Source organism: Dama dama, chromosome 9 (assembly GCF_033118175.1).
Source record: "Dama dama isolate Ldn47 chromosome 9, ASM3311817v1, whole genome shotgun sequence".
NCBI lineage: Eukaryota > Metazoa > Chordata > Mammalia > Artiodactyla > Cervidae > Dama > Dama dama.
In genome coordinates this window covers 82,990,223-83,003,452 of record NC_083689.1, presented here as the reverse complement: position 1 = coordinate 83,003,452, position 13,230 = coordinate 82,990,223, and the positions used below count along the sequence as shown (strand labels likewise).

At 34.5% G+C, this 13,230-nt stretch overlaps 1 protein-coding gene across 3 annotated transcripts in view; it reads left to right on the top strand.

The window, feature by feature from the left end:
* Positions 1–13,230, top strand: part of SSBP2 (single stranded DNA binding protein 2) — a 303,233-nt gene that overhangs the window by 102,679 nt on the left and 187,324 nt on the right. For all 3 annotated transcript variants that reach the window (XR_009694225.1, XM_061151947.1, XM_061151945.1), the window contains exon 4: positions 1,474–1,558. Coding sequence is in view for 2 of the 3 variants with exons in the window: in XM_061151947.1 (XP_061007930.1) it covers positions 1,474–1,558 (85 nt within the window). In the remaining variant the exon portion in view is untranslated. The remainder of the gene's footprint in view (positions 1–1,473; positions 1,559–13,230) is intronic.

Here is a 13,230-nt window from a genome sequence, read left to right as displayed (position 1 = left end):
AATTGCAGTACATGATAATTCATAACACACCTGATCCAGGTGGAAAACTTTAATCTGTATCCTTGTCTGTGTATAATTATTATATTTTTTATCCCAAAAGGGATATAGGAAAGCCAAGCACAACTTTAAATTGCTTGCACTCTAGTTCAGGAAGTGAAATTATTTGAATTAATTTGGTCTTTATTGTTTGCTTTGTATTTCTAGCTTATTGTAGAAATTTAAAAGGAAATAAATGTCAGTACTTAATCTTTCATATATTTTGCCTCTAAGAGTAATTTATTTTACTGAATTAATTGTTATAATGCCTAGAGAATGTTTTATCCTTGCTCAGGAGAGAGATCCAGATGAAATGAGACTTCAAAGGTCAAAACAAAGAGACCAGTTTGACTTACCAAGCTTTGTTGTGCCATTTTTAACTGTGCCCTCAGTCCAGTGACCTGCCTTAACAATATGTATGCATTTTAAGTTTTTGTGCAAGCTAATTATGGTGTTAGTTTTATTAATAATAATATGTTTACTGTAAGACCCTGTGTTTATTTTATACAATTTAATTTTCTCAACAGCCCCATTTTATAGAGGAGAAAATTGTTTCTTGTTTAAACAAATTGAACTAGTAGGTGGCAGGGCCAGCTTCTATCTCAGATATGTCCTATTCCTAAACTTATGCCATTAACCGTTAGGCTTAGCATACTTTCCAATTCTCTAGAGAGGAAAATGTACAGTAAAAAAATATTTGTTAATCAGTAAAACTGCTTTTGCTTATCATTAGGACTTTCAGACATTTGCTTTCTTGATTTTAATCCCTTGTTCATGTTCATTGTTAATTTTATGAAACATGATTGGGGCTATGTGTTTTGTAAGCAGTATAATTATTTTTCCTAACCAGTTCTGTTTTGCTTTTATTGCTCTTGAATAGGAAGAAAAAAAGAAAGTGTGAATTTTTAAATTTTCAAAATGACCAACATATCTTGGTAATTACAAAGGAAAACCAGAGGATATTTTAAGAAAATATGTTTATTTGGCAGATGTGACCTAATGGTTAGGGTATTGGCCTGGGGATTGGACATTAAAATTACCTTGAAAAAGTGAATTTCACTTTTAAAAATAAAGTTACTTTATTCCTTAATGATTAAATTGGTATTAAAAAAATCTTTTATTCTTCATGGGAAAGTTGTGAAAAGTGTTATAATTATTTCAATCAAATGTTTAAGTCATTCTTAAGACAATTAAGAATGACAGTTTAAATTTTTTTTATTGTCATTTTAGAAAAATCTTAGCATTTCTGTGTGATGGCTAGGTTATACCTATTACTACAAGAAGAGCCTTCTCTGAATTTAAATCTTTCAAATAAATATTTGTCCTAAAGAAGAAAACACATATTGTGTAAGGAATATTTGCCTTCTGTTTTTGGAATTGTGCTCTCTCGTTTGACATTATGTGATTTTCTTAATTTTTCCATAATTACTTTTTTAGTGTATTTTGGGATCTGTACTGTGCAGCTCCAGAAAGACGGGAAACATGTGAACATTCAAGTGAAGCAAAAGCCTTCCATGATTACGTAAGTTTCTATACCATTTTACTAAGCTGTATTGTCAGTTTGCTTTTTAACCACTGTTCTCGAAAAATATATTGGACCATCCATTTTTTTCCTTTGGCACTTAAGGAATTATTGTTTTTTTCTTGGGAAATAGGCTTGTCAATTTAAAAGTGAAACACAAATGGATGTGTGAGTGTTGTTGACGAAGCTTTGGGCAGGAGAGTAGTCCTAACTTCAACCTATTAGACGTGTTTCTTACCTTTAAGTGTGCCTGATTTGTGTAATTGCCTATTTATAAAAATTAAGTAGTAATTATCCCACAAAAAAGTCATCATAAGAATGTTATAAAAGTTCTTCTTCTGCATTTCCATTTAAAAATATATAGAAGTATTACATTATTCTTTTTACAACTTTGAGTTACATTATCATAAGGCTAAATATCCACTCACTGAATTCAGTTCCGTAAGTAAACTTATTGTGAATTAAAGGAAATACAAGATAAGAGAGCAAAAAAGTCTGGACAGAAAATGAAAATATGAGTTTTTTTTTAACTTCTTCAGGGCAGTGGGTATCCTTGACTAGGTGATGTATATTGAGTGTTTTTTAAGAAGAATTATAAATGTGATTTTAGAGAGTTGATGGCACAAGGAAGTAGAATTGTAGGAGAAAGGTGGGGGACAGGGGGAGTAGATTTTCTTCAAGGAAAAGTGGCATTTAATAATGGCAAGACTGTTTCGTTTTGTTTTTAAAACTTATTTGGCTGCACTGTACCGGGTCTCAGTTTCAGAGCCACGGGATCCTCAATCTTCACTGTGGTATGTGGGATCCCTTAGTTATATCATGCTAAATCTTAGTTGTGGCAGGTGGGATCTAGTTCCCTGACCAGGGATCGAACCTGGGCCTGCTGCATTGGGAGCTCAGAATCTTAGCCTCTGGACCACCTGGGAAGTTTCAGTGAGACTGTGCTTTAAAGGGACTAGGAAAACACTGTTTGCAGAACTGACCATGAGACATGCAGACTGAGTTTGGGATGGAGGAAAACCAGTTTCCTTGGTTTAGAGGAAGTGGAATTAGGCCTGGAGCCTGAGGAAATATCGATTTTAAGTACCTAAAAATTTACCGGAGGGATGCATGTTTAGTTGGTGAGAGGGTGGCATTATTCTGTGTAAATACCCTTTAAGATCAGAACCGGGCCTCAAAAGGGAAAAGAAACTTGTTCTTCCAAAGGAAGTATTTCAGCCTTAGACTGGAGAGTGGAGATAGCCAGAATTATAACCTCAAACATAGCACAAGGATGAGTATGCAGACTTCAGTGAAAATCTTGGGCATCTGACAGGGACTGTGTAATACTTTAAACGTGTACTAAACTGATTAAAGTGAGACTGCTTGGGATTACTTCATCGGATATTGATTGTGCTCATAAAGCTTGCTGTGTGCTAAACACTAGCTCTTGGGGACAAGGTGAGTGAAAGGGATGCTGCTGCATATAAAGAAAAAGCACAGAAAAGGCAGGTAAGACAGGGCCCAGGACATGGCATTTATTTGAACAATCTGATTCTCCTTTTTCACCCTTGGGTAATGGCAGCAAAGGAAAACAGAGACCCAACCATGAAGAGAGTGAAGATTCCGACTAGAGTAAAATACCCATCTGTCTCTAACATCAAGAAAGACATGCCTAGATTTGGCCTGCTCTTAATGGGATAAATTTTTAAAATAACCACTAATTTTGACAACTAGATGGCGTTAGAGAGTACCAGTGTTCTGCTGTAAATGACATACAGTATTTATGAATCTATATCTTGAGAAATTAATTATATAAGCATTTTTTAAAAATCCCATTGTATAGAAAGATGCAACCGTCTATTCACCATGGAGATCTTTAAAGGACCACTGAGCTAATTAGTATCTCCTTCTCGGAAGCATTAGATAAATCACCATTGTCATTGCCTTAGCCATTATCGTCATAATCATTTTGCATTCATAAGGCACTTTCAATGTTTCAGAGAATACTCACACTTGTTAACTTTAGAAGCTCACTTAAATATTTCAAGGTTTTTGAAAACAAGCAAAAAAAGAAAGAAAACAAGCAATGACCAGAGGTAGAAGTGAAATGAGAGTAAATTTTATAGGAAAAATAACTCCTGCATATTTAATTTGGTCCTAAGAAAATGTAGTTTAGAAAAAATTCAGTATTTGGATTTTGCAGTTTGTTATCAATTAGCACGTGTTTTATCAGGTGTTCCTTAATTTTATCTTTAACATTAGTTTTAAGAGATTTGATTTCTTAGATGGAATTTTTGTTATCCCTTTTTAAGTCAATTTATTTTTAATGGTAATACATCTTTAAATGGTAATACATCTCTAAGTTTTTTTTTAAATGGAGGTTGCTGTAAAGGTAGAGTTTGGCTTATGTAATTTTATATTGCAATTGGATTTTTAGAAATGTTTGTTTCCTGTAACACTTTTATGGTAATTTTTGTGGATGGGATTTCCTAAATTCTTAATTGTAGACAATTTTTGAATGACCAACATGATTCATGTTTAAGGTGCAGGTGAAGTTTGAAAGACTCAGGGAAGAAATAGGAAACAGGAACAAACAATCAGATTTTGGTAAAATTCTGTCATGTTATATTGTTATGTTAGAGTCCATTGGGAACCATTTTAGAATAGTGATTAATATATATACCCTTTGAATTTCAAGATGGTTGTCAAAAAAATTCTTAAAAATATTTTATTTATTAGCTGCATTTTTAGAATAAAAAATACTTGCATGTGTAAATTCTGATGCATTTAAAAAGTCCTGTTATTTTATAGTCTTCATTTATCTATGAGATTGAATGGATAATGAAAGAATAAACTAATTTTTAAAAAGAAATAGTGGACACATAATAAGGTAAATTATGAACAATACTTTTAATTAAAAAAATAGGCTAAAATGTTAAAAGTGGTTATCTTTTGACGTTGGGATTATGCGTGATTTTTATTTTTGTCTATATATGCCTGTATTTTCCAAGTATCTATAGTTAATTTTATATTCAAGAAAGTTACTTTAAAGCAGATTAAATTTCACCTTGCAGTGAGTTCTAATCTTCTAAAATTAGAAAATAAAAAACAGTAAATTTGAAGTGGTCATATGTTTTCATGTCACCATGTTATATTCATAAACATATTTAGTACTTCCCATGAAAAACTTATTTTTTTGTAAAAATGCATACTAAAAGAGAGATAGGTAAAGCAAATAGATGTTATTTTGAGCCATTCTATAATTTCTAATAACTTTTTTTGATAACAGTTATCCCAGAAACATTATTTTAACTTTTGGTTTTGAACTTTTTTTGATTTGTTTTCTAACCATTGCCTGTTTAAGAATATGGATTTTTGTTGTTGTATCATTTTGTTTGTAAAATAATTATAGATGCAGTGTTAATTAATATCTTTTTCTTTAAGAAAAAAATCACCCAGTTCATACTTACTGTGAGAAAAAGAAAAAAAGAGAGGAAGCATTTAAATAAGTAAAATTTTGATCTTCTTACATTTATGTTTTAAAATACATTATTTACGATCTGTATGTAGTACCAACTGTAAAATAAGTGTACCTTTAGAAATCAGCAGTTAATAGCATGTAGGAATGTACTTTTGGAAGATAAAGCTATAAAAACCACAATAAAATGATTACTGTACTTGTCAGGACAATGAGAGGTAGAAAGAGGTTCTGATCGAAATGGGGCTTGTGGCTTGGGCTTCTGAGATGGTGGTGGTTACTTTATAATAACCATATGTTTGCTGTATAAAATTACATAGTGCCACAAATTTACTTTGTATGGCTTCTTATACTTTTTATTTTAAAGTAACAAGATTTTAGATCAGTTATAATAATTAACTTTAGAAAAAGAATGAGCACCATCATTTCTAATGTGTTTCCAGGCATTGTTATAGTTCATCCTTGAGAACTGATGGAGAAAATGCAGGGATGGTTTCCACATAAACCTGTGTTGGTTTCTTCTCTTCTGTGACAGATTCTATGAAGTGTGTCTACCTGTTGATTTTTCTGAAGGGGAGTACAGAATAAGATCAGAAATGTTGGAGGAAAATTTAGTAATGAAAAACTTAACTTTGTAAGAAAAGAGAGATTTTATAGTGTGATTATTTTGGAGATATCTTGCTTGGCCTGTTAGCCTGTTATTTTTAACCTAAGTGAAAACCAGATTTATCTAAATATAAAATTGTTACTATGTACATACAATATTATCATTAAAAAGTAAACCATCATTTCAAGTGATTAGAAGTAATGCCTGCTACCTTGTAAAGTTTATTGGACTAGCTTTCCTTTTCTCCCCATTAGTATGTTTTTATTTCACTCAAATCTCAGGCAATGCTTTCATGTGGAGCTAATTAATGTTTACTGAATTTTTTTCCTGCTACAGCTTAACATAGAATTGTTTTATTTAATAATTTATTTCTGCTTTCATTTATTTCCAAAATATTTAGCAAAAATGTCAATGTATCTACTAAACTTTTAACTGAAAACATACACAGTGATTATAATTTTAGTTCTTTGGTATGGGTAGAAAATTCCTTAATTGTCCTAAAGCAAAGATAGAGCCAAAATATATTATTGCCTTAGTAATGTGATGGTAATGAAATTGCATTATTACAATGAGCTCCTGAGAGCAGAGAATATTAGACCCATTCTTTCCCAGGGTCTGTCAAGTAATAGATGTTCAATAAATATCCACAGAATGAAGTAGTCTGTTAATTGGTAAACTGGAAATGTTTCAAATAATTCAACTGTTTAGGTAAAGTGATAGGCTTGAGTTATAATTGTTGATAAAATGTGACTGGTTTTTGTATTCTTGCCTAAGAGAATGTTTGTAACATCTGAAAAGAATTATGTTACAGGTTTGTAGAGATGGGGTAGTTTTTTTTAAATGATACAAAAACACCTACTATGTACATAAAATAGTAGGAGAAGAATATTTTTGTATGTTAGGAAGATTTTTTTTAACAGATAATTACTTATTATTTAGGAAAATACTCGTGTAGAAACTACTGTAGAGAGATAGGTGCATTCTTTGCCATGATCCTATAATATCCTCTGTGCATCTCCTGAATGTCCCTGTATATTAGATTTTCGTAATAGGATGTTTTCTCTAATAATTTGTGAGCTTCCTCAGGGAATAGACTTTGTCTTATTTATCTTTTTCATTCTTTCTACCCAGCAGGGTGCCTGACAGGAGATGTTCAAATCATGTTTTGTGTTTATATAAATGAATGACTAAAATACTATGTAATAAGTATTTATCACTTCTTATTTTAATATAACTGAATATGTAGTTGCAAGGAGGTCATTTAGTGCTACTTTTACTCACTTTGTATTTTGAAACAAATTGAGATAAAATGGCAGCTTGTAAAGAAATAAGTGAATCAAAGCAGGTAGCAGAGGCTTTATAATCTTGGGAGGTATGGCTCTAGGGAATGTAGTGGTGAACAAAACAGATATAGTTCCCACACTCATGGCAAAAGAGACCTTCTCTCAAGAGGTTTGAAGTATCAAATTGTAAAATATATGTAGAGATAGCATGATATTGCTAGACTCATCAAAATTTATAGATATGCAAGAATATGGAGAGAAATAGATTAGAATATGGAGAATAAATACACATAACTTTTGATAGGTATTCAGTTTTGGCATATAGTAGACATAATTAGTAAATGCTCAAATGGATGAATAGTCTCACATTGAATCATAATTCTCCTAAACAGTACATGTAAACTAGAGTTCTTGATAGACTAGGAAAAATAAAGTTATATTTTAAATCCATTAAGATAATAAAAACCGTCAAAACAGTGATTATATTTGTAGTTCTCTAGTATGAATAGATGATTCCTTGATTGTCCTAAAACAAAGATTGAGCCAAAATATACTTGTCGGTCAATACTGGTAGTTGTTCAGCTCAAGGGGTAGGGACACACAGGTTCCACATCTGCAGAGACAGAGGGCTAACTATACTATGCCTTTTTTTTTTTTTAATGTCAGGGACTTGAGCATGTGCGGATTTGGTATCTGTCAGAATCTTGGAACCACTTCCGCACAGATACCAAAGGACCACTGTAATGAGATTCATTTTTTGCTGTATTCTTTTTAAGTTTTTTTTTTTAAACTTTTTATATTATGTTGGAGTATAGCTGATTAACAAACAATGTTGTAATGGTTTCAGGTGAACAGGGAAGGAACACAGCCATACATATAAATGTATCCATTTTCTCCAAACTCCCATCCCATCCAGGCTGCCACATAACATTGAGCAGAGTTCTGTGTGCTATATAGTAGGTCATTGTTGGTTATCCGTTTTAAATATAGCAGTGTGTGCATGTCCATTCCAAATTCCATAACTATACCTACCCCCATCCTCCCTCTGGCAACCATAAGTCCATTCTCTTAAGTCTGTGAGTCTCTCTGTTTTGTAAGTTCATTTGTATCATTTCTTTTTAGACTCCACATATAAAGGATGTCATGTGATATTTCTCCTTCTCTGTCTGACTTAGTTCACTCAGTATCACACTCTCTATGTCCATCCATGTTGCTGCAGATTTTTGCCTTATTCTTATCTGCCATATTATTTCTGCTCTTGTTTTCATTTCCTGTAGGATCAAATTTAATTTCTCTTGCTAAATATAAGTGGTATAGACCAGCTTATATTCTTTATAACACAACGTAAGTTGATTATTTTGTTCTGTTTTTGTGCAAGCTATGTTGATTTGAAGAATTACATTCACCACTTTACCTGTGAGATGTGTGTCTTATCAACACGTCCTTGGGCATAGGATGGCTTCTGGAGGGCATCTAAGTACTGCTAAGAGCTATCAGATATTCTCCCTGTTACTTTTGATCTTGAGATTTCCTGTAGGGCAATATGTTACTTCAGTCATTCAATGGTAAACATGCATAACAAGAGACAATCAGGGAAACTATAAACACATTGGGGAAGAATTCTACTTTACCTAATCTCTTAGAATAATTTCCTGCATTATATAGACATACAGGGCACTGGCAGCTCAGTTGGTAAAGAATCTGCCTGCAATGCAAGAGACCCAGGTTCGATTCCTGGGTCAAGGAGATCCTATGGAGAAGGAAATGGCAGCTCACTCCGGTATTCTTGCCTGGGAAATCCTATGGACAGAGGAGCCTGGAAGGCTATAGTTCATGGGGTCACAAGAGTCAGAGATGACTTAGCGACTAAACCACCATATAGACATAACATTCAAAAAGAAGTAAGTGAAGAAGTTAATATGGAAGAGAGGTAAAACAGCAGAGCAGATCTGACTTCATAGTTTGTTTCACTGTGAAAAATAATGTAGTGTTTCAAAGTATGTTGTTTCATGGATTCATCTTAGGCCCTTTTCCTCCCACTGATGTGATTTTATTAAAATCTAATTTCTGGTGAATGTGGAAAAATGAAGATGGAAAGGCCTTAATTAACTGTTTTTGAGGCAGATGTTGCACTGCCTGTGATTATGTTGCCAATAGCGTCATAACATAAATGACAAAAATATGATACTCTTTCAAAAATAGCATGCATATCAAACTTTCTATTAGAGATTTGAAACTCATAAATTTATTTTGGAGATTTTGAAAAACTGGCTGATGTTGAAACAATGCTAGGTATGTTTAAGGAATGGTAAGAAGGGCTGTTTGACCAGAGTAGAAAAATCAAACTCAAGGTCAGTGCTTCGCTGACAGACGGTAGCATTTTAAAACTGTAAGTCGTCTTTCTCAGTGGCTTCTTGCTGAGTCCCCTGGACTTCGGGCTGCAGTGGAAGGACCACTGAAGGTGCCTAGGAGCAAGAGTGAGAGGATCCTATAAGGTCCTTGGCTTCCTCTGTTTTAACCAGACTAGCTCAGTTTTCACCTATTCCTAGTTTCTTATGCTCTCTTTCTTACTAAATGGAACTCCAATTTAGCTAGTTCCTTATGTTATAAATGAATCTTCTTTTATTTTGATAGGTATATAGTTGATTTACAATGTTGTGTTCCTGCTGTGTAGCGAAGTGAATCAGCTATGTGTATACATGTATCACTTTTTATTTTTTATACCCTTCCCATTCAGGTCACTACAGAGCATTGAGTAGAGTTTCCTGTTCTATTTGGTGTTTTCTCATCACTTATGTATTTTATCCATAGTATCAATACTGTATATATGTCAATCCCAGTCTCCTAATTCTTCCCACTCCATCTCCTTTCCCCCTTCATGTACATGTTTCTTCTCTATGTCTGTGTCTCTATTTCTACTTTGCAAATAAGATCCATACCGTCTTTTAGATTCTAAATATATGTGTTAATGTGCAATATTTGTTTTTCTCTTTCTGACTTACTCTGTGTGACAGTCTTTAGGTCCATCCACGTCTCTGCAAATGACCCAGTTTTGCTCATTTTTTATGGCCGAGCAATGTTTCATTGAATGTATGTACCATTTCTTCTTTATCCGTTCCTCTGTTGATGGGCATTTAGGTTGTTTCCATGTCTTGGGCTTCCCCAGTAGCTCAGTGGTAAAGAATCCGCCTGTAAGGCAGGAGACATGGGTTTGATCCCTGTTGTTGGGAAGACTCCCTGGAGGAGAACATGGCAACCCACTCCAGTATTCTTGCCTGGAGAATCCCATGGACAGAGGAGCCTAGCGGGCTACAGTCAGTAGGGTTGCAAAGAATTGAACCTGACTGAGCACATATGTCTTCTTGGCTATTGTAAATAGTGCTGCAGTGAACACTGAGGTACATAAGTCCTTTTGGATTATGGTTTTTTCTTGGTATGTGCCCAGTGGTGGGATTGCTGGGCCACACGGTAGATCTATTTTAGGTGCTTAAGGAACCTGCACACTACTGTTCTCCACAGTGGCTGTATCAATTTACTTTCCCACCAGCAGTATAAGAGGATTCCCTTTTCTCCACACCCTCTCTAGCGTTTATGGTTTGTAGAGATTTTTGGTAATGGCCATTCTGACCAGTATGAGGTGATACTTCACTGTAGTTTTGGTTTGCATTTCTGTAATAATTTGGAGGAGGAAATGGCAACCCACTCCAGTATCCTTGCCTGGAAAATCCTATAGACAGAGGAGGCTGGTGGGCTACAGTCCATGGGGGTCTCAAGAGTCGGACATGATTTCGCGACTAAACCCATAATAATTAGCAATGTTGAACATCTTTTTATGTGTTTGTTGGCCATCTGTATGTCTTCTTTGTATAAATGTCTGTTTAGGTATTCTGCCTACTTTTTGATTGGGTTGTTTGCTTTTTTAATATTGAGCTTCATGGGCTGTTTGTATATTTTGGAGAGTAATCCTTTGTAAGTTGCCTTGTTTGCAAATGTTTTCTCCCTTTCTGAGGTTTATCTTTTCACCTTTAAATGAATCTTCTTTTAATCTCCTTTCATAATCAAAAACTTTAAAAAAGGTTGAAAACTGCTTATTTGGCCTGACCTAGTTATTTTACTATTATCTGTTTACAATACATAAAAAACTTGGTACGTACCCAGAGACGACATCTTTCACTCAGTTGTGTCTGAATCTCTGCGACCCCATGGACTGCAGCCCACCAGGCTTCCCTGTCAACTCCCATCTCCTGGAGCTTGCTCAAACTCATGTCCATCAAGTTAGTGATGCCATCCAACCATCTCATACTCTGTCATCCCCTTCTCCTTCTGCCTTCAATCTTTTCCAGCATCAGGGTCTTTAGAGACATAAAGGATATGGTATGCCATTGTTTAAAAATGAAGTGAGGTTTAGCTGGGAAAACTCAGGTTTTCCAAATTTTCATTGAGTACTTTTTCTACTGTTGTGGATGAAAGTTTTGTTCTGTCTGTACTCAAGAGTCATTTTTTTAAAAGCATATTCAGAAAATAGTAAATTCTATTTTAGGGCAGTTAATCTGAGGACATGTGTAAGAGGAGCTGAAAAAGGGAAAGGGCTAATGGCAAAGACTGTGAGGAGGCATCCTAATAGTCTTGATGTCAGCTAAAAAGGCCTTGAATGAGGGTGGTGGCAAATGAAATGGAAAATTAAGAATGAAAATGAAGAATTAAAAAGTTGAGATTGTCTAGTTGTAAGCATTGAGGAAGAAAGAAATTTTAAAATTACTTTGTAAAATTATTTAAAAATAACATGACTGATTAACTGAGACTTGTGATACTATTATCAGAAATCTGAAATTTGGAAGGAAGAAGAAGGTTCAGTTATAAATGTTGAGTTAAATTAATGAGGGAATAAGGGTAAAATAAGAATAGAGTCCTGGTGATAGAACTTTGGAAAGAAATACCTTTAGCGGGTGACAGAAAGGAAGAGGCTAGCATTAAGACAGGGGAAAAATACGATATAATGAGAGGTGAACACTTATCACACTAGCTAGTCAGGCTTTGATGGTTTGAGTGGTGTGTACTTTAACCCAATAAATTCACCAGATCTGTTCCCTGTTGCTGGATGTGTCCAATGTGAACTCTCTATCCTAGAGCAGCTAATACAATGTGTTGGTGTTAAGGTTCTATCTTAAGTTCCTAAGATATTCAAAAGTTGTTTATGGTTTTTGAAGCAAGACTCAAGGCTCCTACTGTGTCAAATGCCTGGATGATTTTTATAGGCTACAATTTCATTTTAGAAAGCAGTCATGTATTGTGAAGGGGAGAAAGTAGATTCAAATTTGGAGAAGAACTAAGTGGACTTAAATGATCCATGGCTTTTTCCAGAAGTTTTTTAAACTTAGATTAATAGGGAAACCCCAATATATTAGCCTTCCTTCTTTGTTTGCAACTTTGCTTTAGTAAACATGTGTTGACTTGCCTGTTAAATAAAGATCAGTAAAAATTCTCATACCTTAGGGAGGTAAGCACACATGACGACTATAAAAATCCATCACATTCCATTTGGTGGTCTAGTGGCTTATACTTAATTAGTACTCAGTATTTGATGAAAGAATATGCATTCTTCAGGCATGCTGTTTCTTTATTTAGTACTTTTTTTTTTTTTTTTTAATATTTTGGCTGTGCTGGATCTTTGTTGCTTTGCACAGGCTTTCTCTAGTTGTGCCAGGGGCGCCACTCTTGTTGCAGTGTGTGGACTTCTCATTGTGGTGGCATCTCTTGTTGGGGCGCCCTTTCTCTAGGTGCGTGGACTTCAGTAGTTGCAGCTCACAGGCTCTAGAGCACAGGCTCAGTAGTTGTGGCCCATGGGCTTCATTGCTCCACAGCACGTGGAATCTTCCTGGATCAGAGATCAAACCCATGTCTCTTGCATTAGCAGGAGGACTCTTATCCACTGCACCACTAGGGAACTCCTAGCATCTGTTTCTATACTAAGTGTCCCAACTTCCGTGGAAACTTTGTACTGTTACTCATAGGTGATCCATTTGATATTTCTTCTTTCTTTCCTTTGATAATTACCCTGTTTATCTCCTTATCCCTCTTCCTGATCATCATCGTTTCTTTGTCAGCCCTAAGAGAGAGATGAAAAGAGAAAATGAAGAAAAATATTTCAGAGCTGAAATTATAATTTTTTATTATAGACAAAAGCTCAAATACATAAAGGGAATGGGGGAATGTCTTTAGACATTAATAACTCCTTTATTGCTTACAATAGTATATCTTAATTTAATGTGTATTAGAAATGATGGGCATAATTTCCATATGCATTTTTCATCAACACATAACC